The 27,077-nt window shown below is 44.9% G+C and overlaps 4 protein-coding genes and 2 pseudogenes across 4 annotated transcripts; 2 read left to right on the forward strand and 4 right to left on the reverse strand.

Moving 5' to 3' along the window:
- Positions 1 to 1,000: 1,000 nt before the first annotated feature.
- LOC140223521 (uncharacterized) lies at positions 1,001 to 2,519 on the forward strand (annotated as a pseudogene).
- LOC117864405 (uncharacterized) lies at positions 2,511 to 7,686 on the reverse strand. The gene is made up of 12 exons (XM_034748509.2): positions 7,177 to 7,686; positions 6,916 to 7,066; positions 6,759 to 6,836; positions 6,439 to 6,554; positions 6,260 to 6,313; positions 5,143 to 5,230; positions 4,969 to 5,058; positions 4,697 to 4,737; positions 4,280 to 4,333; positions 3,495 to 3,658; positions 3,208 to 3,277; positions 2,511 to 3,061 (listed from the first exon to the last, which is right to left on the reverse strand). Exons 1-12 carry the CDS (start codon positions 7,285 to 7,287, stop codon positions 2,927 to 2,929), a joined length of 1,152 nt encoding a protein of 383 aa, XP_034604400.1. The 5' UTR covers positions 7,288 to 7,686; the 3' UTR covers positions 2,511 to 2,926.
- A 234-nt stretch (positions 7,687 to 7,920) lies between these two features.
- Positions 7,921 to 11,716, reverse strand: LOC117864404 (protein DETOXIFICATION 21). The gene is made up of 8 exons (XM_034748508.2): positions 11,352 to 11,716; positions 9,646 to 10,187; positions 9,463 to 9,549; positions 9,199 to 9,255; positions 8,878 to 9,116; positions 8,672 to 8,790; positions 8,493 to 8,579; positions 7,921 to 8,395 (listed from the first exon to the last, which is right to left on the reverse strand). The coding sequence occupies exons 1-8, from the start codon at positions 11,667 to 11,669 to the stop codon at positions 8,315 to 8,317; spliced, it is 1,530 nt and encodes a 509-aa protein (XP_034604399.1). The 5' UTR covers positions 11,670 to 11,716; the 3' UTR covers positions 7,921 to 8,314.
- Positions 11,717 to 14,436: 2,720 nt separating this feature from the next.
- On the reverse strand, positions 14,437 to 16,593 carry LOC117865842 (GDSL esterase/lipase At5g55050). Its single transcript, XM_034750083.2, has 3 exons — positions 15,892 to 16,593; positions 15,539 to 15,791; positions 14,437 to 14,836 (listed from the first exon to the last, which is right to left on the reverse strand). The coding sequence occupies exons 1-3, from the start codon at positions 16,591 to 16,593 to the stop codon at positions 14,565 to 14,567; spliced, it is 1,227 nt and encodes a 408-aa protein (XP_034605974.1). The 3' UTR covers positions 14,437 to 14,564.
- Positions 16,340 to 20,665, forward strand: LOC117865843 (uncharacterized; annotated as a pseudogene).
- A 547-nt stretch (positions 20,666 to 21,212) lies between these two features.
- LOC117865841 (uncharacterized) lies at positions 21,213 to 26,484 on the reverse strand. Its single transcript, XM_034750082.2, has 7 exons — positions 25,919 to 26,484; positions 25,150 to 25,235; positions 24,725 to 24,733; positions 24,187 to 24,275; positions 23,689 to 23,813; positions 23,060 to 23,136; positions 21,213 to 21,877 (listed from the first exon to the last, which is right to left on the reverse strand). The coding sequence occupies exons 1-7, from the start codon at positions 26,452 to 26,454 to the stop codon at positions 21,276 to 21,278; spliced, it is 1,524 nt and encodes a 507-aa protein (XP_034605973.2). The 5' UTR covers positions 26,455 to 26,484; the 3' UTR covers positions 21,213 to 21,275.
- Positions 26,485 to 27,077: the final 593 nt, after the last annotated feature.

Genomic DNA, 27,077 nt, shown 5'->3' on the forward strand with positions numbered 1-27,077 from the left:
ACATGGACAGTTGTAAATAGAAAGGGAGTGCGAGTTTTGATTGACAAGAGCCTCAAGGATGGAGTGGTGGACGTGAGAAGGCAAGGGAATAGGATTATCCTAGTTAGCCTTGTCGTTGGTGATATGGTCCCAAACGTAATTAGTGTGTATGCCCCCAAGTAGGCCACGATGAGAGTGTTAAGAGACTTTTCTAGGAAGATTTAGATAGCTTGGTTAGAAACTGTATCTTCTAGCGAGAAGCTTTTCATAGGAGGAGATCTTAATGGGTATGTAGGTACAGCAAGTGCAGGCTTCAAGGCGGTTCATGGAGGTTTTGGGTATGGTAGTAGGAATCAGGAAGGAGAGGAAGTCTCGGACTTTGCAGTAGCTTTTGACTTGATGATAGCGAACACTTTCTTTAGGAAGAGACGGTCCCATTTAGTAACTTTTAGTAATGGCCAACACTATAGCCAGATTGACTTTATCCTCACGAGAAGAGAGGATAAACGAGCATGCTTGGATTGCAAGGTGATACCAAGGGAATACGTTGTTTCTCAACATAAGCTTGTGGTGGCGGACTTTCGTTTTTAGATGCGCGCACGCAGGAATAAACAAGCCAAGATTGTAAGAATAAAGTCGTGAAAACTGAAAGAGGAGACGTCAGATGTCTTCGAGGAAAGAGTAATCAAAGAGGGCCCTTGGAAGGAAGGAGAGGGCGCAAACATGTGGGAGAGGATGGCAAACTGCATTCGGAAGGTGGCCTTGGAAATGTTTGGAGTGACAAGGGGGTAGAGGTGTAGATAAAGATACTTGGTGGTGGAATGAGGAAGTCCAAAGGACTATTAAGGAGAAGAAAGAATGCTATAGGCGCTTGTTCTATGACAGAAGTGTGGAGAACATAGAGAAGTACAAGGAGGCAAAGAAGATCACAAAGCGAGTTGTAAGTGTGGCAAAAGGTAGAACGTATGAGGATCTTTACCAACGATTAGGTACGAAGGAAGGAAAGAAGAACATCTATAAGATGGCTAAGGTTCGTGAGAGAAAGACGAGGAACTTCAACCAAGTTAAGTGCATTAAGGATGAAATGAAGAACATCTTGGTAGAGGAGGATGAGATCAAACATAGATGGCAAGAGTATTTTGACAAATTGTTCAATGGTGAGAACGAGAACACAACCTTGCAGTTGGATAACTCTTTTGATGGCACCAACAGACACTTTGTGCGGAAGATCCAAGAATCTGAGGTCAGAGAGGCATTGAAAAGGATGAAAAGTGGTAAGGTGATGGGCCCGAATGGTATCCCAATTAAAGTGTGAAGATGCTTCGGGGATATAGCCATAGTATGGCTAACCAAGTTGTTCAACCATATTTTTCAGTTGAACAAGATGCCAGAAGAGTGGAGGAGAAGTATATTGGTACCAATATACAAGAATAAGGGCTAATTACCGAGGAATTAAGTTGATGAGCCATACTATAAAGCTATAGGAGAGAGTTATCGAGCATCGTCTGAAAAGGATAACATGGGTCTCTATGAACCAATTTGGTTTCATGCTTGGAAGGTCAACAGACAAGTTATGGAGCGGGAGAAGATGAAGAACCTACACATGGTCGTTGACTTGGAGAAGGCGTATGACAAATACCAAGGAATATTACATGGTGGGCTTTGGACAAATATAAAGTCCAAACAAAGTACGTTGGACTTATTAAGGATATGTACAACAATGTTGTAACTAGAGTCCGAATAAGTGATGGAACATAGATAACTTTCCAATTAGAATAGGACTGCATCAAGGTTTGCTTTGAGTCCCTATCTATTTACCTTAGTGATGGATAAGGTAACAAGGGATATTCAAGGGGATATCCCTTGATGTATATTTGCCTTGGTGATGGATGAGGTAACCAAGAACATTCAAAGGGATATCCCTTGGTGTATGCTCTTCGCGAATGATGTAGTGCTAGTTGATGAAAGTCAAGCAGGAGTAAATAGGAAACTGGAGTTGTGGCGGGAGACTATAGAGTCAAAAGGTTTTAGACACATGAGAAGGAAGATGTCAGTTTGGAAAGCCAACTAGTACTCAGGAAGGATACATTTCGATATTTGGGATCAATGCTACAGCGAGATGGGGATATTAATGAGGATTTTAGTCATAGAATCAAAACGGGATGGATGAAGTGGCGCCAAGCATCAGGAATTTTATACGACAAGAGGGTACCATTGAAGCTAAAAGGCAAGTTTCATAGGACGGCAATTAGATCTGCAATGTTGTATGATGCAAAATGTTGGCCTACAAAAGATGACATGTCCAGCAGATAAGTGTTGCGGAAATGCATATGTTGCGTTGGATTTGTGATCATACGAGAAGGGATCGAGTTCGGAATGAGGATATATGTGATAAGTTAGGGGTAACACCAATTGACGAAAAGCTCATCCAACATCGGCTGAGATGATTTGGACATATCCAATGAAGACCCCCGAAGGCACCGGTGCGTAGTGGAACCCTAAAACGTGAGAGAGGCAGAGAAAGACCAAAATTAACATGAAAAGAGACAATAAAAGCAGATTTAAAAGAATAGAATATACCTAAAAATTTAGCTGTAGATAGGAGTGCTTGAAAAACAACTACTCATGTGCCCGAACTCTAATTTATAGCTCTTGTTATATTTCAACTCTAATCTACCCTAACTTGGGATCAACTTGGGACTGAAACGCTATATTGTTGGGACTGAAACGCTATGTTGTTGTCGTCGTTGGGAAAAACTCGGCATCGCATGTCCCAGTTTGCCAATTTGCTAGCAACGGTATACAGCAGCTGAATGAACAAAAGTGTCCATACGACCTCAACTCCTCGACCAACCCTCTCATCCCACAGAGGACACCACCACTCAAGGATGCTATTACGTACAGCTATCAAACGCTCTGGTACTAACAAGATGGGGGTGGACACTAATCATGCCGTCTTCCTGAACAGGTCTTGGAGGTCGATTATATCAGCAAGAACGCCTGCAGCTGTGGTGTCCTTGCCAGCCCCCGCCCCTTGGATCACCAGAGGGGAGCTCTCGTAGCATCGGCTGTATATCTCCACCTGATCACCGAACAAAACACATTTGTGAAAAATCTCAAACCAGGGACAACCAAATGGTAGCTGGGATATTGACGCTTTGGAACAGACAGCGGTGACAGATGGTAAAACAAAAAATAGAGCAAGTAGGAGAAAGTATGATAGCATACCACATTGTCACTTCCCCTCAATCTACCGAGCGCTGAATCTTTTGGGAGCTCTTTAAGGCCTACCTGGCACCTGCAAAGTAATAGGCCACATAAAGATTGAAAACTAGCCAGGGAGAAACAACATTGGAAGAAGATCCAAATAAGTAAACAAGTGGTACGCAACAAGATTTTGGAACAATTAATGACAACAAGAAACAATGTTGTAGATTCAGGAAAAAAAAATAGGACCCTGATTTATGGTGCCACTGGATATTGCACAGTACTATCACACTACGCTGGATGCATACCCTGTGCTTCCAATCTCGCAGACATAGCGAAGAACATTTCCCCTTGAAGATGCTGCTTTCACTCTTTCTTCCACGCTCCTGTCAAGTTGTACTAAACCACTTTCAAGGAAGTCCTCTGTGGATACTGCATCAGGTCCTAATTCGCTAGGATATAAACTCTCAACCTGAGAGTCAAGAGAAACACAAAAATTGGCTCACTTAGAAATTGCCAAAAACAGAGTGCCTGATTGATTACAATCTCAGGGATTCACTTAACTGTAGGACATTATATTCATGATGCAATTTTGTCTAAAAGAAAGGAACATATAGTAACAAATGATAGTGTTGAAGACATTCAAATTAATAGCTATCATATCACACAGAATCCAGAGAAAAAAAGCTCTCAGGCCATATAAAACTGCACAAGAAACAAACGGCGCCATCAATCAGCTATATAAACAACTTTACAAGTCTGGAAGCTGTTTAGTATACTCTTTCAGACTAGAATATCTGCATAAGATTGGTGTAACAAATTCAGACAATTATATCTAAGATGGCTCCATGTAACCATTCAAATGAATAGGAGGCAGACTATCCACAAGTAACAGGAAGTAACTTTTCCCAGACCTACTTGATTACTGTTAACATGAATAGCCAAAGTAACAGTCACACCCATATAAGTTTCAGCTATAATCAGTAACAGATAAAATATCACCCAGTGTTTAAAAAGCACCATGTTTGTAAAAAAAAACAATGCTATCAAAGTCGAAGCCATAAATCTTGAGAAGTAGCATAGATAGGCATACATTGATATAGTCCATGCTGATTTGTTGCCCCAGAAGCCTAGCCAGGATCAACGCCTGCATGCAAACATAACAAAGATAATCTGAAACATTTGAACCAAACCTCAGCTATCGCTTTCACAAAAAAGTAAGTTTTTATATTGTGATTTAACCATATGCAGATGGCTATATGGAAATTGAAGCTGTGAAGGTATTAAACTCGAATATGAACAAGTGGATAACATGGCCTACTGGAACAGGAGGAGCATTTCGTGATAATGGTTATGTTCATAAGATTTTCCACATCAAATCTTATTAGGACACAAATAAACTCAACACAGCAACAGTTCATGCAATACATACCAGTTCACATAGGAGATGAAAAAAAAAAGCAACAAACAGAACACCACTTATTTAATGGGAAATTGTGAGGTATCTAACCTTTCTAGCCACATCCATTCCACCAAGATCATCACACGGATCTGGTAAAAATAAACACATCAGTAAATGCACATTTCAAGGTGGTAAATGATAAATATTTAAGTTGCGTTCCTTGTGCTTAGATTATTTATATTAGTTATTATCTTTGTTACATACTAATAACTATAGAGATTTTTGTGTGAGCTCCATGTCACAAACAAGAGCTAACTACAAATCAACACATATGAAATCGTAATGCAAAAAAAATAAAATTCAATGATATATTGTAAAACCTGGTTCTGTATAGCCAAGAGACTTGGCTGTTTTAACTTTACTAAATTTCTTTCCATCCTCCAGCTCACTCATCACATACCCAAGTGTACCTACAAACCCATATGAAGGAAAAGTTGTGTTATTTTTATAGAAACAGGGCATCTTTTTTACATAATAGACTAATAACTGCATACCGCTTAGACTGCCAACTATACGAGAAATTGGATCTCCAGATGCAATAACACGGGTTACAGAAGCTATCACTGGCAAACCTGCTCCAACCTGAAAGTAACAATTGCACATATAAATAATCAAGGATCCCAAGCGAAGGTGAAAACACCATAAAGGAGAGAGAGAAAAAGCTAAATAGAAATAGAACCATGCATGGATGATACAAAATTAATTCATACAGTCAAATAGATTTTTGTTTGACCTCCACTTCACAAACAAGAGGTAACTACAAATCAACACATGAAAATTGTAGTGAAAAAAAAATATTTCAATGAGATATGGTAAAACCTGGTTCTGTATAGCCAAGATACTTGGCTTTTTTTACAACTTCACTAAATTTCTTTCCATCCTCCAGCTCACTCATCACATACCCAAGTGTACCTACAAACCCATATGAAGGAAAACTTGTGTTATTTTTTTAAGAAACAGGACATCTTTTTTTACATAATAGACTAATAACTGCATACCGCTTAGACTGCCAACTATACGAGAAACTGGATCTCCAGATGCAATAATACGGGTTGCGGAAGCTATCACAGGCAACCTGCTCCAACCTGAAAGTAACAATTGCACATAAATCACCAAAAGGCCTGTTCGCTTCAGCTTATTCAGCCGGCTTATCAGCCACCAAACAGTGTTTTTCTCTCATAACAAATCAGCCGTTGCAGCTTTTCAGCCGGCTTATAAGCTGAAGCGAACAGGCCCTTAGATCCCTAGCAAAAGTGAAAACACCATAAAGGAGAGAAAAAAATGCTAAATAGAAATAGAACTATGTTATAAGTATGCCCTGACTGTTATCATGTATATATTTGCATAATCTTTTGATTTGAGCAAACAATACTCAACCAACAGACAGCAGTCAATACAGAATTAATTCACTGTGAACATTGAAAGAATGAAATTGCAATGATATAGTTAGCTTGCATCATATACCACAACATTCAATATATTACAGGCAAGGTTCTGGGATAAACCTATAGCTGCTAAACTCTGGTTATATATAGACAGCAGTAGTATGTACAGGCATCAAAATAGGAAAGGGAAAAGAAAACGGAGCCACTGATAGAAGCAAGAGCATACAGTAGATTCAAATCTTATCCGACGGAAGTTGGAGACCAACTTTTGAAAATCCTCCTGCGACAGCAACAAACACATTTGTTAATTAGATAACTGCTCTTTGTTGAATTACAGGACATAATGCGAATTAAGCATCAAGAAAGACTATTTTTAGCAGAAAAAAGGAAGTCAGATAGCATTACATAAGCACCGGTAAGAGGTTTCTTGTTTGCCAATACAATGCAGCATACATGGTCCACGGCATCCTTCAGCAGACTAACAGTGTCATAGGTTGCAGAACAGTCAACTAGTACCAGGCCTGAGAATTGAATAGAGGCGTGACAATAAAATGATAAATGTGGGTACAATACCAAAAATATGATTCAAATATATCAGAGATAAAACAGCAGGATGTAAAGCTTTTTGGTGCCTACAGATTGGAACATAAAAGGCAGAGAGCAAAATATACTGGAGGTAGAGGAAGATGAAGATATGTGTATATGCAGAGCACAGAAAAACCAACCAGTTGTTCTTCCAAGCGTGGTAGCGGCGTCAATGACTTTTCTCCTAGCCTCAGGGTTCTGGAACAGCTGACAGTGCCCTGAAATTGCACATCCAAGCATCTATTATTCTACAACATGCCAAGGAAGGTGAGTAGAATCAAATGGGACAATATCAACCTTGGCCGAGCAGGGCAGACAGGGGAGAGCCGGCGGCCTTGGCGGCGCAGAGCTGGGTGAGGAGCGCATCATCGAGGCCGCTGGAGTGGACATCGTCGGCGACGAGCAGGGAGGAGCTATCAGCGACGCCCACCATACGGACGGCCACGCCCTATCGGCAATAAGCAGGCAGTGAAACAACAGAAAACATCAGCGAATCAGTGACCACCGAATCGATCGGGCATACAGGTGGTCGGACAGGGGGGATAAGAAGAGCGAAACCTGGTTGGCGTGGAGGGGACGGCAGGACACGATGTGGCGGAGGAGGTAGCGGCCTACGCCGCCGCAGCCGAGGAGCACAACGGGGAGCACCGACTTCACCGGCGCCGGCATTTCCACAACTTCGATTCGTCGGGAGGGAATTAAGGGCAGGGGCTAGGAACTGGATGGGCCGCGGCCGGCGCACCTCCACAGGCCGCCGTGTGCTCAGAGCTCGTCTCTCTGGCGTGTGGGCCCAATGAGTGGGCCGTGCTGAGTCAGCGACCACTGGAAGCATGGGACCAGGGTGTCAGTTTCAAAGCCCAGGCCCAACCGGTGGATCGCCGCGAGACAGGCTCGTCCTTTCTTCTTCCTTGCCAGCGGCGGGCGGCGGCAAATGAGCCCTGCACGCCGGCGGACAAGCCTCGACGTGCAGCAATGGGAAATCGAGGAGGGGGAGTAGGTAGCGCAAGAGCATGTAGGACGGTACTGGAACCGCCCCCCCATTCACCTACACAGAGTTCAGCTCGGTTCGTCCCCTCCTCCCATGACCTCTGACCTCGCATTCGATTTTGCTTACCCAATCTGTCTCGGGTTGAATTACAGTATCGATAGTTTTGCTGAAAATCGATTGAATTTTATCTGAAATCAACACTTCAGTGCGAGATCGCAAACGAAACCCTAGCAAAGCGGGGCTAAAAACCTGTAGTTTGCGTAGCCTAATCCATTTGATTCTGCCGAAATCAGTAGTACAGTCAACAAGAAAGATAAACAAGAGCTCAATGGGTCCACATCTTCAACTAATTAAATATGTGCAAATGTACTCACACAATCGGCACAAATGCCCCCAAACCACAACCACTGCTCTGATGGGGACATTAGCATACCCAAAATTGATGCAGAGCCAGTCTTGCCAAACTCATGGTTAGCCAACACAGGCTCACCCATATGTGCCGTCCTGTTGGCAAATGATACATCGCTTCTCTAATCTCTACTGGACGTTCACTGCTGCTGATAATTGATTTCGTTGCTTGGCTTGAGGAGTAAGACATAATCATCAGGATAGGCTAAACTTCTCTCATTTCGTTCTTGAGAGGTCAGGAAATACGTGTGCATCTGCTGAAGGGTCACCGATGCTGACCAAATTTTTTTGAGAGCTGGTTCAAGCATTGCCCCTTGAGCCCACCAGTCTTCTGTTTTCGTCCATGTACCATCTCTTCAATCTCTCTTGAGCAAGCGCCACCTGCAAATAGGAACAATGAATAGTTCAGCATTTTTGAAGATTGCAAATAGCATAGCTAAGCAGAACACTTATCAAACAGTGAGTGAGTCAAGGTAACCTGTTTTTCCCAGTCGGTCTTTAATGTTATGAACAGAAGCACAATAGTTTGGACTAGTGTTCCCAGCAACATGCCAATCCAAATGCCCTACACAACAGGCAACCAAGTGGAGTGAGGAACACAACTTCGCTAAGATGCACCCGACATAATGGTAATACCAAACTGCAGTATGATCGTACCTTTACATGATATCCCACCACATAGCCTAGGACTGCTCCAAGAGGAATGCCAATCAAGTAGTACGATGTAATGTTAACATAGGCAACTACACTTTGCCAGCCAGCACCAACAGCGACACCTGCAGATGATGAAATGACATTTTAGTATCAGTAAAATAAGGTACATTGCACCAATCTCTATCATCCAGTAGAACTGAGAATCATACCTGATAGCACTGGTTGGACACTGTTTAACAATATGGAGAAGGCTAGCAGAGGCGAGAGGTCAGCCACTGCGTCGGCCACTGCTCGACTCTCAGTGAATATGTAGGCAAGGCTTCCACGGAAGAAAAGGAAGAGCACAAATAGCACAAATCCAATCAAGGAAGAAGTGATGACGACATTGTAGATCGCGAACTTGGCCCTTGTTGCACTCCCAGCTCCAAGCTCATTTGCCACCCGCACCCTGAAGATGCATTGCATTAACATCAAGATTGTAGGAAGAAGAACAAAATTTATGAATAAAAATTTAAAGATAAAGTAATTACCCTGTTGCAGCCAGGAAGCCGAGAGAAATCATCATCTCCCAACCGTTGATGTTGAGGCTGCACAGTTCACAAATAGATACCACACTGCTTAGTTATGCCGTTTGTGATCACAAAAGGAACATCATGATAAGCACAATGACATGCAGCTACTATTCTGGTAGTTAACACCAATTACGAGTGGAGAGACCAGAGTATATCTGTGTATGGAAGAAGTATGAATAACAACTACTGAATGGAGCTAGCATAGAGTAATCTGTATATTACCATATTGAAAGGGCATCAAGTGCAATTTCTGCATTCTTCATATACCCTGTGAGGAGCACCAATATGGTGTAGTACCACAATTCCAAACTGAAAGGCCAAGCAGATCAATGAATATCTATTTTTTTCCATTCTGAAACTGCATTATATTATGCATATTGAACCATAAATATGCTGCTTAATTACCAGAGCATGACACCAGAAGACAGCGAGAGCTTGATGATGGAACCGAGGTCAGTGAGAGCAGCAGATGAGAACCCGGTCCACGTGAGAGGGCAACCACCGCAGAAGACAAAGGCAAGCTGCCCAAACACGGGTATCCACATGGCGATGACCATGGAGCCCATGACCCCAGCAAGGCCGAGCTTGAATTTGACGGTCAGGAGCCATGACAGGGCGAGGTGTAGGCCGAGGTTGAGCATGGCGAGGTAGGTGATGATCATGTTCTTGCTCTGTGCCTGGAGGTACATCTGGAGCGTGAAGGACCAGACGTAGGAGAGCATGACGGGGATGTACCAGAGCGAGATGACGCCAGCCACCGCGGAGATCTTGGGGTCCTGGCCCAGGGCGACGAGCAGCGGCTCGGTGAAGAGGTAGACGGGGAGCAGGGCGACGGCACTGGCGAAGAGGATGATCCAGGAGCGCTGCAGGTAGATGCCCAGCATGTGGTACTGCTTGGCGCCGTAGGACTGGCCGCACAGCGTCTCCAGCGCGCTCGCCATGCCCAGCTGAGGTAACGTCCATGAAATTTAAGCTTCAAGGTGTTACATTGGTTGGCATATACAGTTAGATAGCCTAATGTTTTCAGCTGTTAATAATGCTTTTACAGGTTGCTTTCGGCTTGTAGGCGACGACGCCAGGCCACCAGGGCAGACGTTGTTCATCTTGCGTCGCAAAAGAAAGTGTTTGTGCCAGTCAAGAATGAAAGTATAGCAATCAACGGATTGGAGTTGTCCATGCATTTTCTACCATGACTCTGGACACTGACTTCACAATCGGATGATGAATTGATGATGGTCACTGCTGATTGAAGCCTGACGCCTCGCTATTTCGTTGACCAAGAATGAGAAAGAAGAGAGCAACTGGAACACGAGCGTATTGATGATGGCCGTCTCTTTTGCACTGGACGCGCAGAAACTTTCCAAATCTAGAAATCTGATCGACAGGTGGCCTACTGGAATCGGTGCCTGACTCTTTACTCGAATTTAATTGTGGACCCAAAATGCAGATGAAGAGCTTAAAATCGATGGTATCTCGAGCGTGTATGGGCCACAAAACGGCTTGGTTCAAACTTGATGAAAAATTGAATGCTGCTACGGTTGGTACACGAGAAATACTACTCCAGTTTGTAGGTTAGACATGAATACGATGCTCCTCTGATTGATTGTGTCACGTCACTCTCACTCTCTATGGGGCCAGTTTTTGCCAAGAAAAAGTTTGTCCTGGTACTCTCTGGTCCTTGTCAATATGCACTGTGTTATGAATGAAAACGCAGGCAAAAGGAGGCAAACAGAGGACATGCCTTGGTTTAGTAGACTTGAAACTAGGGGTGTTGCAAGAGGTCGTTGTTTTGCAGTAATTTTGGCCTAGATAGTGCTATCTTTTGTGTACCCCTATCTAGTCTAGATAGCAAAACTTCAGTATCATATCTCCTAAGAGTAGGCGTGCTGACACTGCCAGTCGTTTTGCCGTAGGCAGCGGTTTTTATCCTATTGCGACCTTTTACCTGCCCCTGGTAAAATTTGGTTTCTTTTCTCATGGCAAGGGAGTTATATTGCGGGTACAATTTGGCAGATGCACGAACGAGATGAGGTTAGCGCAAGGTGGATTAATTATATTGTGATGAAACAGCAAATAAATATTGCATACAGAGGAATGGTTAGATTACTGACGAGGATGCCGTTGCTGAATCGCATGAGGACGGTGGAGACGAGGGCGTAGGCTGCGAGCTCGGTGGCGCCGATGTGTCCGATGAAGGCCTGGCTGATGACGGTGACGCCGAAGGAGGAGAAGCGGGTGAAGATGGAGGGCCCCGCCACCACCCAAAGCTTCTTGTTCTCCACCCACGCCCGGCGCCCCAGCGGCAAGCGCGCGTCGTCTTCTTCCTCCGCCTCCCGCGCCTTGCTGATGCCTCCATGGTGGTGGTCGAGCAGGGGCACCTTGTTCGCCTCCTCTCCCCTGCTGCTATCAGTAGCCTGCTTGTCCTCCATATCGTACGTCGCGGCACACACACAGAACAGAACGCAGGCGTATATATTATGGGAACTGGGCGAGGATCGTCGGTAGCTGACGAGGACGAGATTGCCCCTTGTAGCACGGCCTTAACAGCGCTGCCCAAGAGGGTACCATGGGTATTATTGTGAGTTGGGTGGCCGCTTGATCTTGTGGCCGCGATTGAAGCACGTACTATATAATACAAGTAGTAGTAGTAGTACAGCTGGTTCTGTTGGTGGCTTCATGGCTTGCTGCATGCCTTGCATAGTTGCGGCGCAGGGCAGTGCCACGTAGGAGTAGCATAGTAGCAGGTGCGGCCGGGGTCCATCCATCAATCGGCCATGCCGTATGTTTTGTCTTTTCATTTGTGCATGCAAGGATGGATGGAGCTCGAACGACGTACGTCGATCGCAACAGCATGCAGAGGCAGCAGCTAGCCCATGCATGAATGAATGCTGCTGATCCCATGGTCAGTGAGCGCACACGATCCACGCCCTGACACCTTACCTTATCGTCAGCCCTATGTTTGCGTTGCATTTATTGCTTGGCGTCGTCAACCTGACATAGGGCGTCATACATTTATAGCTCCGATCCTGCATGCGGCTGGCGTTAATTTCCAAAGTGAAGCTCCAGCGGCGGCCACGCATCTCCATCCATTATCAGCCACCCAGATGCATGCATGCATGGTTGCATAATAGCAAGCTTTACTATTTGACAGACGCTTTTAATTAATCAGAATATATATCATGATATATAATACTACGTGCTAGCTGCCTGCAGATCGGGTCGGACGAGCAAGATGATAGATCGATGCACGTGATACATACATACACACATACATACATAAATGCTTGCATGCCGAATCCAGATCGGTGTACGTGCTTCAGCACCTCTAATAAAAGGGAAATAAAACTAATAAAGCTGCCTCCTTGTCGACAAATAAATCGATGAGGATGGAGCAGCTAGCAAGCGGCCGGCCCCTCAAACGCCAAAAAGATTATTCCATACCTCTCTCTACTGCATGCATGTCTTGATCGTATCCTCCGTAGCACCTCTTCTCTTACTTTGCCCATGCTTCGACACCTTCATAACTCGACTGTAATAATCTAACGCACAGTATTTGTGGTATGGATGGCATGTGCACTGTCTCTTCATGAGCTCGTTAAACGAGGGCTTGTCATGCTTCTTGCCGCCATCTTTCTTGGACGACTGCGAGATTGCCACAACAGTATTGCCTGGCTTGCGCTCATGGTTCTGACTTCCCGAGTAGTTATTTCGGTTGACATTGTTGGGGCGATCACTGTGGTTCTTGTCGTTGCATTGGCCGTTGTTCGGATTGTTATTGTTCTGGCCCTTGTTGCGATTGGACTCGAACCTTTCGATCTCCCTATCTTCTTCATCTGCCCACATCTGTGCCATGATCTTGAGAGATTTGACATCAGCGGGGCGTCTTCTGACAAAGTCTTGAAACATCCGGCGGTCGTGGAGGCCGTTCTGAAAGCAGTCAAAGACGTCACGCTCCATGACAACCACGATTGTGGCCGTTCTAAAAGCAGTGAAAGACGTCATGCTCCGTGACATCCGCAAGGTCTAGTCTTCTTGTTGCTTGACCTGAGACAAATCGATCTTATTGCCAGGACGCTGTATTGCCCCTATGTAGTTGTTGGTGAACGCCACCTTGAGGTCCTTCCACGAGTTGATGGAGTTCTTGTCCAACGATTCAAGCCATGTAAGTGGCGCCGCCTCCATGCAGATGGGGAAGTAGACGACTTTGGTGCCGTCGTTTCCCCCAACTGATTGTACTAACACTGATTAGCACCGGAGCTATTGGATTGGATCTTTCTTGCCATCGTACTTGGTGATGCCCAGAGATTTAAAATTTTTGGATAGAGTTGTCCTCCTCACACGTCTAAAGAAGGTGGGGAATCCATCAGTATCATCCCCTGGGTGTTCGATTTCTTGCTCGCGCTTGCGACGCCATCCATCGATGATGGTACGATCATTGTGGCTGGCGTTGATCTTATCATGAAGGTCTCCTATTGGGCATTCAGGCTATGAGGTAGCCCCACGGTGGCCACAGCCTCCCGAGGATCCTGCCTGACTACCTTCAGCTCCAGCTTGGCTTGGTCTGGCGCCCCCGAGTTGACTTGGTGTGGACGGAGGGCCTCTATGGCTGCTGCCATGTTGACTTTCGCTGGGATGCGGAGCATTGGACTGACTGTATTGGATTTTGCTGATCAAGTTGTTCGTACGCGAGTTCCGCCAGTTCAGCTAACTGTCTAGTGTACCTTGTCTGCCAATTCATGGGAGTGCGGCAGTTGATGTTTTTTGCATGATTCTTGGCAGACACTGATGATGATGATGATGATATATAATGATACAATATATTTTTTTTCCGAAACATGTTATAGACCTATAAATATATGCACGTAATTCTACCTCTATAATCAATTTCGAGTGACTGATCGAGCTGGCTCATCCTAAAGAAGTCAGCTATCAACGGGCAGATTGCCTACCAAAGCTGAGCTACGCTGAATTCTCTGCATGTTGCCATGTAGCTTCTTTGATAATTAGATACTTTGATAATTAGCTCAATTATATTCCGTCGCGGGTCTCCCCTCAACAATGCATGTTAATTAGATAGTGCGCCGAGATGCACGGAGCCTCCTCCTGATCCTCTTATTCTTTTGCTGATTGATACGTGTGTGTGTCCCGCTTTCTCTCTTGACATATGAAAGCTACCGCCACAACGAAGAAAGCAACTTCGTGAGAGCGCCCCCATCTTCAGCTGTGATTGACAATTAATGGAGCTACATGCAGGCGTCGTACACAAGAAAAGAATGGAATCATAGCAGCCGGAGGGGCGTCACACATTGTTGACGCCACTTAGCTTAGCTTCCAGCTGCCAGCTGCTGCAGAGACATGGGACTGCAGATGCTCATCATCGTCATCACGTCGGAGTCGCCGGAGCCCGAACCAGTCGCCGGCGGCGGCGAGCTCCAGGACCAGTTGGCGACGAGGGCGGCCACGGCGTCCGTGGGGGTGTAGAGATCCCACCACACGCGCCGCTCCGGCGCGCCGCACGCCATCTCCTTGCTCAGGCAACCCACCGTCGCCTTGAACGGGCCCACCCCGCAGCACGCCTCCCACGTCTCATCCAACCCTATATGTTTTTTTGTGTGCGCACATCAGCGGTAACAGTTACCACAATGGTTAGAAATTCCATTCTAGCTATTTCTTCTTCAGATAAACCGTCATCACCAAATTCTACACGCAACAACAAACAAGGCACACAAAAAAAAGGCGGCATGCTCTTTTTCCTGGCTAATTGTAGGAAAAAGGGACCAACGCAAGAAATCATGAAAATTCAAACAGTCCTGGTACCTGGACAGTGGACAGTCCAAATGTTGCCAACAGATCAGAAAGCTGAAGGAAGACCTGAATATGCTGAGAGAACTGGAGGAGTGTGGGTTTGGATAATGCAATGCGTTTCTTTTTGTCATTTATCCTCTGATGATGTGGGTTGGTTTCAAGTATGATATGAACTGCAGGTGCACTGAGACATGCATGCATGCTTCCTCGAATTCAGGACTGCTAACTCGCAATTTTGGGACTGATACCTACCTCATCGCAGAATGCTAAAGTCGCTTCTACTAAATCTATGATCAGCCACCTTGACATCTGACCGTTGTTCTGCACAGCAGGTTAGTTGTGCGGAGCGCAATATAGTGCATGCTCATGACGCAGAATATGCAACTCAGTGATCTAGAAAGTTTTTCAGTATTCGATTTGCACTCAATTCGAATTGTTCACTGAACTAAGTGGAAGAAAAGAATAGCCGAAAGTGGAAGCATCTCATCCTTACCGTATCTGCGGGGATTGGAGATGATCTCCATCATCCCCTTGTACACGTCGCAGAACACGACGTCGGCGCCAGGCAGCTGCGGCCGCAGGTCGTCCAGCCTCGCCGCGAGCCTGGCGTTGTACCCCTCGATCAGCTCGTTCGCCTCCTCCACGCACCCTCGCCCGCCGCCCGCCTCCCACATGACGCGCGGCGCGCACCCCAGCGGCGCCACCCCTATCACCGCCACCCTCCTCACCTCCGCCTCGTACAGCTCCTGCAGAGACGACGCGCGGGCACGTCAAAACTAATGGTCGTCTTCGTGAGTTGCAGCTACCTGCAAAGATTTAGGGGGCGGAAGGAATCCATCACGGTACTGCGACGGCGCGGGCGATGCGGTCGGCGAGGAGGCGCCCGAGCCCGCGGCGGCCGTGCTTGGGCGCGGCGGCGTCGGCCTCGGCGGGCCCGCGCGCGAGCAGCCGCGCGTAGGCGTCGGTGCCGAAGGACAGCACGAACACCGCTCCCGCCGCCGCGGCAGCGGAGGGGGCGTCCTGCGGGGTGCCCGTCTCCAGCTGCAGAAGCTGCAGCGTCTCTGTGGCCAGGCGGAGCTGCTGCCCGACGGCGCCCATGCGGAAAATCCCGCGGTCGCCGTACTGCCCGCCGAAGTTGACGCCCCGAGCCGCGGCGGTTGCCGTGCCGTTGAGGGTGTAGATGAGGGGCGGCGGTGGGAGGCCCATCTTGGCCGCGAGGAGGTCGGGCAGGAGGCGGCGGCCGGAGGGGAAGAGGCACGGGCCGGCGGAGGAGAGGGAGGGTGCGGTGAGGTTGAGGGGGAGAATGCTGGACGCGCAGCTCACGGTGGAGTCCCCGAGGACGAAGAGCGCCGTGGCCGGAGAATGAGATGACTCAGCCGCCGCGGCGGCGGCGAAGTGGATTAGGACGAAGAGGAGGAGCGCCATGCCTGGGACGTTGTGGCGCGAACCGGTCGGTAGCTGGCGTTCGCGGCGAGGTTGAAATGGTGCTGCCAACTGGCAAGTGGGGCCTAGTTCTAGTCTCCTCGGTGCCGAAAGAGAAGGTGTCATATGCGATTATTTGTTTCTCTAGGGGCGCACGTAGTAGAATAGCATGTCTCATGGCATATTTGCATGAACAACCCTGCAACGAAAGGAAAATGGCCTTCGGTGCAGATTGCAGAGCCTGCCGTGCGGGTGGGGATCACTCTCTGAATCGACGCCGACGCTCCTCTCCTCTGACCTCGCCACCTTGCCGACTAAAAGGGGAGGAAGAGAAAGCGCGGAGACTGAGGAATTGGGGTCTCAATCGGGCGGTGAACGCTCGCGATTAGCGAGGTAAGCGAATCGCGATCTGATGCAATGCCGCTAGTTCCATTTTTTTTTCTCTAGGAGAAATTTCATGCAAACTGGGTTGGTGGAGGCGACCTGTATTCAGGCTTTTCGCAAGATTTCAACGCGACGATCCCCAGCAGCTTCCTAGCTTCCTTCGAGATGATAAGAAGGGTCTAATTTGCAAATTTGATGTCAAGGAGGTTGCCAGTGTTGGGCCAAATAGCTGCGAGTTGGTGAAAATTGCTTCTCGCGTTTTGAGTAGTTGGGCGTAAATTCTATTGCACTTAGGTGTTCTAATTTGTTCAATACCTGGGGTTAAATTTGCTGGTATTGATCTGTTTCTCTATATTTTTAGGTAACTTTCACTATGAATTTGGTTCATCAAATAGTTCTTTACTGGCAACTGCCTAGTTTTGTGTGCCAGCTGTTGAACTTCTAAATTATTGGATTCTTGTTGGCCAAGCCTTTGTTTAGTTCACCCTAACTCCCAACTTTGACACTATGCAAAAAGAAGATTCTCTATCACATCAAACTTGCGGTACATGCATGGAGTACTAAATGTAGACGAAATTAAAAAATAATTGCACAATTTTGTTGTACTTTACGAGACGAATCTTTTGAGCCTAATTAGTCAATATTTGGACAATAATTCACAAATACAAACGAAACGCTACAGTGTGCTACAGTGCTGTAATAGTAATTTGGCATCTCCAAACTTTGGCAACTAAACAAGACCCAAAGCATATTGGTTAGGCCCTGTTTAGTTCCTCCAAACTCCCAACTTTGACACTATGCAAAAAGAAGATTCCCCATCACATTAAATTTGCGGTACATGCATGGAGTACTAAATGTAGACGAAATCAAAAACTAATTGCACAGTTTTGTTGTACTTTACGAGATGAATCTTTTAAGCCTAATTAGTCAATATTTGGACAATAATTTACAAATACAAACGAAACGCTACAGTGTGCTACAGTGCTACAACAGTGATTTTGCATCTCCAAACTTTGGGCAACTAAACAAAGGCCTTAGTCTGGTCAGCTGGTCAGCTCTCTACCGGTTCGTTGTTTCCAACGTATATTTTCTGATATTGCTCCATTCTCTCTCAGAGCAGGCATGATTCATACATCCAGTTAGTATGGCCTCAAAAGCTATAAAAAGAAGGCCTTGCAGGACTGAAACTGATAACACAAGTGAAAAACGAATGGAGACAACAATATCAAATCCTGTGACAGAACCTCTTCTAGGAAATGGTCCTCATGAAGATAAATCCAAGGTTAGTAAATTTTCATGAAATGCTTGGGTCTGTGACCAACTTCTAGTTCATGTTTTTTCAGTATGCCCTTTCTTTTTATTTGTTTGCAGAGATACGAGCCTGCTACGCGGTCAGGTTTCTGGGATGGGACAAGACAGGAGTGCCTTCGTTGGGCGCATCTTCTATCAATTTTTATTGCTCAATCTGCAAGAAAGATAGGTGATTCCAGAAGAGCTAGATGTTAATTTTATAGTGTCCTCCCTACACATATGTATAGAAGAACATACTCCTACAGTCCTACTTGTTTAATTATTTCATTTTTGGCCATTTATTTATGAGTTATCACTTGGGTGCTGCTGGTAATTCTATTTCTGAAAATATCCACTTAGCTCACATTTTTATTTCTTAATGCTTTGGACACCATAGACAATCCATGTATTGATAAGAAAATGTACAGTGCATTCTATATAAAAGATCCCCTAGATTAAAGATTTGATTATATCCGAACATTTATTTACCATTTGTGTTGAAATTCACCTTTGTCATTCTTTTCTGATTAATATGCTACACTTACATTGTCACCCATGCCATTCCGAAGTACTGTTCTGAAAGACCCACTTCTCTCTATGCAGTAAATGTTCTTTCTGAATTTGGATCTTTGATTGCAAGACTTTTTGGTTGCTCTTCGGCTCCCCAAAGTTCACAAAATGGACAGACAGTTCCACTTAATCTCAGTCCATTACAGGTACAGTGATTGCAAAAGTCCTATTTTCATTTGAACTGCTGTACAACAAAAAGGAAAGGGAATCATTCTATTGAAAGCATGACTCTATGAAATAGTAGTGTGCTATCAGGAGATTTTGTTATTAGTATGAGTATAGATTTGATATTAGTGTAAGTAGAAATTTCTCATATTCCCCTAGTTCATTGGTGATTTGGCGCTTAAGGTCAAAAGTTTCCTTACCTTATTTACAATCATGGATACAAGTGTATCCATTTCATATCTGTTGTTAATTTCTCTTTTCAATTGACTTTCACATTGGATGCTGACATGCATGTGTCTAAAGAAAATCAATGGAATCCTTCTTCCCTTAATATCAACACTTTTAGAGAGCAACTTTTTGCATGTTATTCTTGACTTCCTTCTCGGTTGCTAAAGTAGTGTTTACATTGCTCGACTTTGTTAAGACAATGTTTTCTGGCATTCAACAGTTTCACTTACTTTGCAGGTATAAAGATTGAGATTGTTGAGACAAAAGGTTAGATGTGCCATATGACTGCTCCTCTTTCAAGCATCAGGTTCTCGTTTTGTATGTAGTTTACCTTTATGGTATCTTTTTTTGTTATCAAGTAAATGCTAATTTTTTACCTTAAAACAATGGGATAAATACAATAGATTTGTTATGTTGGTATTCGTGACTCACAAGGTAGTGTGAATCGAAAAGGTAATATCTTTTTTCTGTTACAGGGTGCTCTGAAAGAGCATTGGAGGTTGGCTTATCCTGACCGACAACTTCCTCCTCTAAAATCAGATCTGTGGAAGGAGATGGGCTGGCAAAACTCTGACCCATCAACAGATTTTAGGTTCCAAGTGATGATGTTTCATGATAAATTATCATGCATTATGTTGACACCACTTGAACCAATATGATTTTTATGCTGAACTTGCAGGGCAGGTGGGTTCCTGTCCTTGGAGAATCTAATTTACTTTGCCAGAAATTACCCAGTATGTTTCTTTTCATCCTGAATGCTTACTCTATAAATTGGCTATCAGTGGGTGACTCAGTGGTGTTTAACCTCTGTAGTTGCTTTTACATGGCAGGATTCCTTTCATAGGCTACTGCACAAGGTGGAGGGTAAGACAGCTGAATGGGAGTATCCTTTTGCAGCAGGTGGTGTAAACATATCTTATATGTTAGTTCAAATGCTGGATTTACAATCAGGTGATTTATTGCAATCTTTGCTAAATATTTGGTATTCATTTGGATTCATTTTCCCTCCATGGCTCTACTGCCTTTGGAATTTGGTTCGTAAGCAGGCAATCAACGGAGAACTGAATCTTATCCGTTGTATCTCTTTGTAGGAAAAATGAGTACAAAAGTTGGTGTCCACTTTATTCAACTACTTGAAGATGACGAGGCGGCTTTCGATAACCTTTTCTGTGTAGCATTTCAGGTGCTTGATGCTCAATGGCTCGCAAGGCAAGCAAGTTATATGGAATTTAATGTGAGCATTTTTCACTAAGACAATAATCTATGCATGTTAATGAATTTTTGTTGCATTATCTAGTTTGAGTTGATGATTATTTCAATTTTATAGGAGGTTCTGAAGTCTACACGAGTTCAGTTAGAGAAAGAGCTTACTATGGGGTGCATTTCTAGCGTTCAAGAATTGCCATCATTCAGAATGCTAAAAAGGTAGTCATGTTTGTACTTCGCTGGAAAAGAGATACTTTTACGCTGTCCATAGGTTGTTTAAATTTGTTGTCCATTCCTTTACTGGATGCTTGTATGATGCCTTGAAAGGAAAAATACTTATCAACAAGTTTTGACATCAAGATGTGATACTGGTGTATATTGGTCATAATATAAAGCTCCACTCCATATAATAGGCATATATGATGCCTTGGGGACAAAATACTTAACTTCCTATTATCTTTTATGTGTCTCTGGGTAAACTATCTGCTTTTGAAAAAAATGTCACATGTATTGAACAAAAATTATACAAGGTCTTCTGTCCAGATTAATAATAAAAAAAGAAGCTATGTTCCTTAAGCTGGAGCTATTAGGGTTACTGCCTTGTAAACTCTTGAAACGCACAAATATATGCTGCATTGGCAGCGCTGCCATGCAAAACTGTGATACTACACAACCATTTAAATCACATTTCAGATTCATCAGGATGTGATTAGTTGAATCTAGGCTAAGTGAGACAATCCCTCAAGGTTAGTCAAGCAGCCTGGAGCAAATTCAAAGAATCAAGGAACATTAACACACTTGTCTAATGCCAAGCTAAATGCCATGGGGCTTTCTACAAGTTCAGCTTTGCTGTAGTGGCATTATAGCATTGGACAAATCAAGTATACCCAAGAAAAGACACCTGAAAAGTGAAAACCTCCTTGGATATCTGAGATCCCACAGACATGCACATATAGGTTTCAGGATCAATTGCACACACTGATCATCGTTGGAGGATGTATTCCCTCTTCCATATCTGAAATAACATCCTTCAGCTTACCATCGCCTTCTTCAAACAAACTGAAATCTGCCAGACCTACACCATCCTTGCTGCCTTCATCAACCAAAGAACAACCATCGAACAGGCACCCAATGTTGCTATCAAAGTCTGCATCAGTGAACCACTCATTCAGGTTGATTGAGCTGCCAAAGTTAGATCTTGACATGGTATCCAGCTCATAGTCCATGCAAGGGCTCCATAAGCTCTCTTCAATGCTGTCATCGACTGTGAGGGGCTCTGCATTGTTAGCAGGCTCTGCATTAGCATCAGGCTCTGCATTATCATCAGGTTCTGCATTGTTATCAGGTGTCTTCTCTTCGCTTGAGTCAGACTCTTGGACTGTAGTTTCGCTCTGATCAGGTTGAGGTTCTTGGTTGAGTGCTGGCACCACCTGTGGATCCTGTTGTAGCTGCGCCAGTAACAGCGGGTGGTCCAGGTAGCAGCTAATGTCAAAGTTGGTAACAGCATTGGCACCTCGGTATTCAATGGCTGCAAGATCATAGGCCTTGGCTGCCTCCTCTTGAGTGTCTGCAGGAAGAGAATGATGGTAAGTTTGTCTGAGTGAGTGCATTTTTGCAAGTTTGGATATGATTGCTTGACTAATATCTTCAGAAATTCTAGTGTGAAATTTGTTCAAGTGTCATTGTTCTTAGAGTACAGTGCATCTGGAAAGTAAGGCAAATATTTGCTGACAGATTCTGATGACCATATATTTGTTTGTTTGAGAATACAACATGCAGGAGATGATCATATATTCAACCACTGTTGTCCTTAATAGGATATGCTGAATTGCAGATAATGGCTGTTCACTAATTTGGGTGGCTGCTTCTTTGCACATGTGCCAGTCACTGGACATGTCCAATTTCAGTGCAAGTAGTTAACTTCTGTGTTTTCCTCTATCACTGGCCTTTTATGATGGAAATAGCGGTGAAAGCAAATCTGAGGTCCGGATCTTGAATCTTGATCCAGTTTTGACACAGCCACGCAGGGCATGCTTGATGCACGTGAAGAGATCACTGGCTGCTGGTGCTGAGTCACGCAGGCAAGTGAAAAACAAAAGGCCGGCAGTGCTGATGAATTGAAGATCCCTAGGCACCATCTTATTATTACTGCAACTGGTAGTGGCTGGCAGGTGAGTGGTGACTAATCGTGTCACGTGCTTGTCACATGTGTTTGGAAGCCATGTAGTTTTGGCTACTAATTAGCCAACAGCTTAATTTTTAGGTCAAGTTGGACTACTGGAGGATCAAATTTCTGGGGATTGCTTACATGACAGTATCTTGGTCTTATGGTCTTGATCTTGACAGTCAAGAAAGGGACAATTTTTTTGTGCAGGAAAAGTGCACCAGTATTATGCTCCTATGATCTGATTTGATAGATGATCAGATTCAATTTTTTCTTCCTTTATTTTTTTAGAAAATAGACATAGTAGTTAGGATCACCGGTATCTGAATATAGGACAGTAAGGGGATTGTCTAGTCTGCATTGAAGGGAAACTAAGAAATGCAAGCTATTCAATTGTGCCGAAGTAAGGTTGATGAACCTTCATAAAAATTGGTTAAAAGTAGGTGGCCTTGTTAGTAAGTAGGACAATTCTACAACAAACAAAAGCAGCCCTTGAATGCTGGTATAAGCTAACTTGTTAAAAGAGGTGCAAAGAGCATGAAACTATAAACATTACATCGAGGAATATAGTACACTAGTCCATACCAAATGTTCCCAAGTAGAGGTACTTGTTCCCAAAGACTCGCCCAATCCGTGCCTCCCACCTCCCATTGTGGTGATGCCTGGACCATCAAAACAATAACAATATTAAAATTTCATTTTGTTTAATAACCTATAAACTGAACGAACTCAAGACATGCATCTCTAAACAATGAGGAGAGATAATAAGTGATGCACTGGTTTCAAAACTAAGTGATGCATGCAGTACAGAGCTGGCATTTCTAGGTGCACAATGCTGATGAGTGATGATGAGTCATGCATGCATGACATGGCTGGCATGTGACGTGTCATAGGCCCAGGTGATGCATGGCAGGCACGTTACAGGTGGACCTCATCTCAACATGCCGTGTCAGCCGACTAGAGAACACTACAGCAGAAAGGTTTCTGCCTTTGAGTCAGCCTGATCTCTGGACTGGACCCCATTCTCAGTTCCTTTTTTGGTACTTGAGTTGCACAGTTTTGCAGGTGTGTTTGATGCTGGCTGCTGCATGTTCTAGTTGAAACAGAGTAGTAGTACACTCTATATGCATGATTGTAGCACCTAATAGCTAGTAAGTGACGGGGTTTAATCCAATGGGTGATTAAACCAAGAGGAATGAATAGCAAGTAGTAACCTGGCCACGCCTCTGTACTTGGAGACGCCTCTGGAGAAGCCGCTGCTCCGGCGGCGAAGGGAGGCCAGATACTCCTCCCGCGACACCCCCTCCATCTCAGACATCTCGTTCGAGTAATCCTCCGCCTGCATCAATCAAATCATCATGTTTAGTCGATTTGATTTCATCTAACATAGTTAACATAGTCAGGTACCAACATTAACGGCCAGTTACTGCCCCTGCTTGCTTACAACCACACATTAATGAAGGCTGGTCTTGTCTCCTACTAGTTGTAACAAGCCGACAGGGGTTGTGAGCTCATTGCTCGATTTGACGTCATTCTAAATTAATTACTAGTTGGTGGTGCCTTGTTCATAAATAATTGAGCACAGTATAAGCCATTTTCAGTTCATCCTCTGCCTCTGGGATATTTGGTCAATATAAACAGGAGCTTGCTAACAATATAAACTCTTGACAGATTGGGGACAGTTTTCTTTCTAGGATCATGCAGGAACTTACAGGGAAATTCAGGACTGTTTCAGGACCCCAGTATTTGAGAGCTGCAAGGTCATATGCACGAGCAGCTGCCTCCTCAGTATCATAGGCCCCTGCAGATCATAGACAATTAGTTGATTTTGATTTTCATAGGTGTTTGGATCTTTAGTCCGGACTAAAATTCATGTCACATCGAATATTCGAAGGCTAATTATGAGGATTAAATATGAGCTAATTATAAAACTAATTACACAGATGGATGCTAATTCATGAAACGAATCTATTAAGCCTAATTAATCCATCATTAGCACATGTTTACTGTAGCATCACATTGTCAAATCATGGACTAATTAGTCTCCATCTGTGCAATTAGTTTTGTAATTAGCCTATGTTTAATACTTCTAATTAGTATATAAACATTCGATGTGATATGAATTTTAGGAGGGACTAAAGAAACAAACAGCCCCAAGACAAGGTTGCAGATCACACCATGATCTGGTCCCAAGTAACATGAATCTGGCAAAGACAGCTTAGATATATTTAGTAAAATTGTGGGACTTACCCAAGTAGACTATTGAGTAGGGACACCCAATTCAGCATCAAGCAGTAGTAGATCACAGTCACATGCAGATCACCAGGCAAGGGCCCCCACCAAATATAACAGAAAGAAAGGAGATAAACAAAGCCTGATCAGAATGTCAGCCTTAAGAAATTCGGTGCACTTTTGAAAAAAGCCTTGTACTACTGACAGATGCATCACAGGATCCTTGCAGAGGACAAAGGACCTTAATTGTTTGGGTTTCTATTGGCATCACTGCTCAACCCTCGTATTAGAATTTTTGTTTTCCTTTTGAAAAAAAATAAGATGAAAAGGAGCCAATTTTCAGACAAGAAAGAATATGACAAGAATGCTTGAAATCATTCCCACATCCCTTTCCAAGTTGAGTGTGCATGCATTTGTGATACTAGAAGCAGCAATATACACACCTTGCCTGCCTTTCTTTTTGTTCTGGATGGAGGTGAGGCAATGCTTGTCCCAGAGATGGGCCTCGAACCTGCCTGTCCACCTGTGCCTGTTTACACGCATGCAATGCGACGCGTAAGTTGGTGAGCAGCAGCAGCATTAATTTACAACACTCTCCTTCTCCTTACAACAAGGAGAAGGGGGGGGGGGGGGGGGGGGGGGGGGGGGGAAACAAATTCAACAAACTGAGCACATCAAGATTGCTGACCGTAATACCGATGAACTAACTTTCCTACTTTCTAGCTACCAGAAAACGACCTCTTGTGTTTTCTGAAGAGGATACGCGGTGAGAATAGAAAGAAAGTGACAGTTGGGTTGAACAAAAACAGAGAGCAGTATAGAGCACATGGCAACACTTGGAAGAAGGTCCTGACGATGAGCAGTGAAAACAGGAATTGACAGCTTGCATCCAGAATTCGATGAATGCAACATGCAAGGGGAGATTCGCTTTGGACGCAATCGCAAGCGGAAGACTGATAGTGCAAGCACAAACATTGGATGCCCTCCGCAGCTGTGGGCTGGAGATCAGTCAGATACTGTTTCCACTACTTGTGAAATCTGAATTGCTTTGGACATCCTTTCGGAAAAAAAGAATTGCTTTTGACAAACCTGGCAGCAATGCAGGGTCCGCGGAGAATTGCGACTGGAATCGAAGATAGAAGCAGCGATGGCAATCCAAGAAATCAGGAGATGGGATGGGATAGGGCGGCATGCAGACGGCGAGACGCGTACCTGGTAACTCCCCTGTAGACGGAGCTCCTCTTCCCTGCAGATGCGGCGGTGGCATTGGGATCTTCCTTGCTGTGGCGGTGGCGGACCGCCTCCTTGCGGGGCCTCTTGGACTTGTCGGGCGCGCCGCCCTCGGCCTGAGTCGGCCTCGCCCTCCTCTTGCGCGGAGGAATTGGAATTTCCTCCGTGGAGATGGAGGAGGAGGACGATGAGGAAGGAGGGGAGGAAACAGGGGGCGGAGATGGTCGAGGAGATCTCTCCATGTGTGTGTGTCTCTTCTCTGAGCGGCGGCGTTTCCTAGTAGTACGCCTACTGGCTCCCTCGTCGCTCGCTCCCTGATGAAGAATGATGGTGGTGGCGTTGCCGGTGCAGGTAAATGATTTGCCGGCGAGATGGACGGAGCAGGGGTTTTTATAGAGCACAAGAGGCAGCGGTGGGGTTTTGGTCAAGATCTCCGTGGCTGCTAGTACTACATGACAACCTGTTTGTTTGTCGTCCAGATGGCAGCCGGCGCCGCGCAGGCCCGCATTGCAATGCATTGCAAGCCGTTGGTTTCTCTTCTCTACCTCTACGACGCGTCTCCTGCAGTCCTCTCCTGCTTGATGCGTTCGGCGACACTTGTCGAAGCAGAGCAGAGCAGGGCAAGGCAGCGCTCCCCTGCTTTTGCATTGCATTGCATCGCATTGCAAGAGCCAAGCCACAATCATCACTCAATCCTCTTTCACTTTTCTTGACAAAAGAAGTAAACGCCAAAAGCCCAGTTGCCTCCACGAGCAAATTAAAACGACAACTCATGGCACGCTGCACTGCAACTGCAATGCTCAACTTTTCTTGACAAAGGAAGTAAAAATGCGTCGCTTAACTCGGATCAGAATACTACTAATGAAATCAGTTGCCATCCTGTTTGGTCTACAGGCAGAGAGCGAACTTGGAAACACATGAAATTTGCATCCAGATGTCCGCAGGTGCATCAAAATTCACCCGGGAAGACTTATCCGTCCAAAGTTGGCACGTCAAAAAGAGTGCACTGGGAAATACAATTCTCAGTGAAACTGACACCCACTGACTTAACGGCCTCTCATCGATGATGCGTTTATCATGTGAAACATATGGCTGCCACCATGCGAAAAATGAAACCAAAAGCTCTCCCTCCCGTCCGTGT

The sequence above is a fragment of the Setaria viridis genome, chromosome 7, assembly GCF_005286985.2.
Source record: "Setaria viridis chromosome 7, Setaria_viridis_v4.0, whole genome shotgun sequence".
NCBI classification, from domain to species: domain Eukaryota; kingdom Viridiplantae; phylum Streptophyta; class Magnoliopsida; order Poales; family Poaceae; genus Setaria; species Setaria viridis.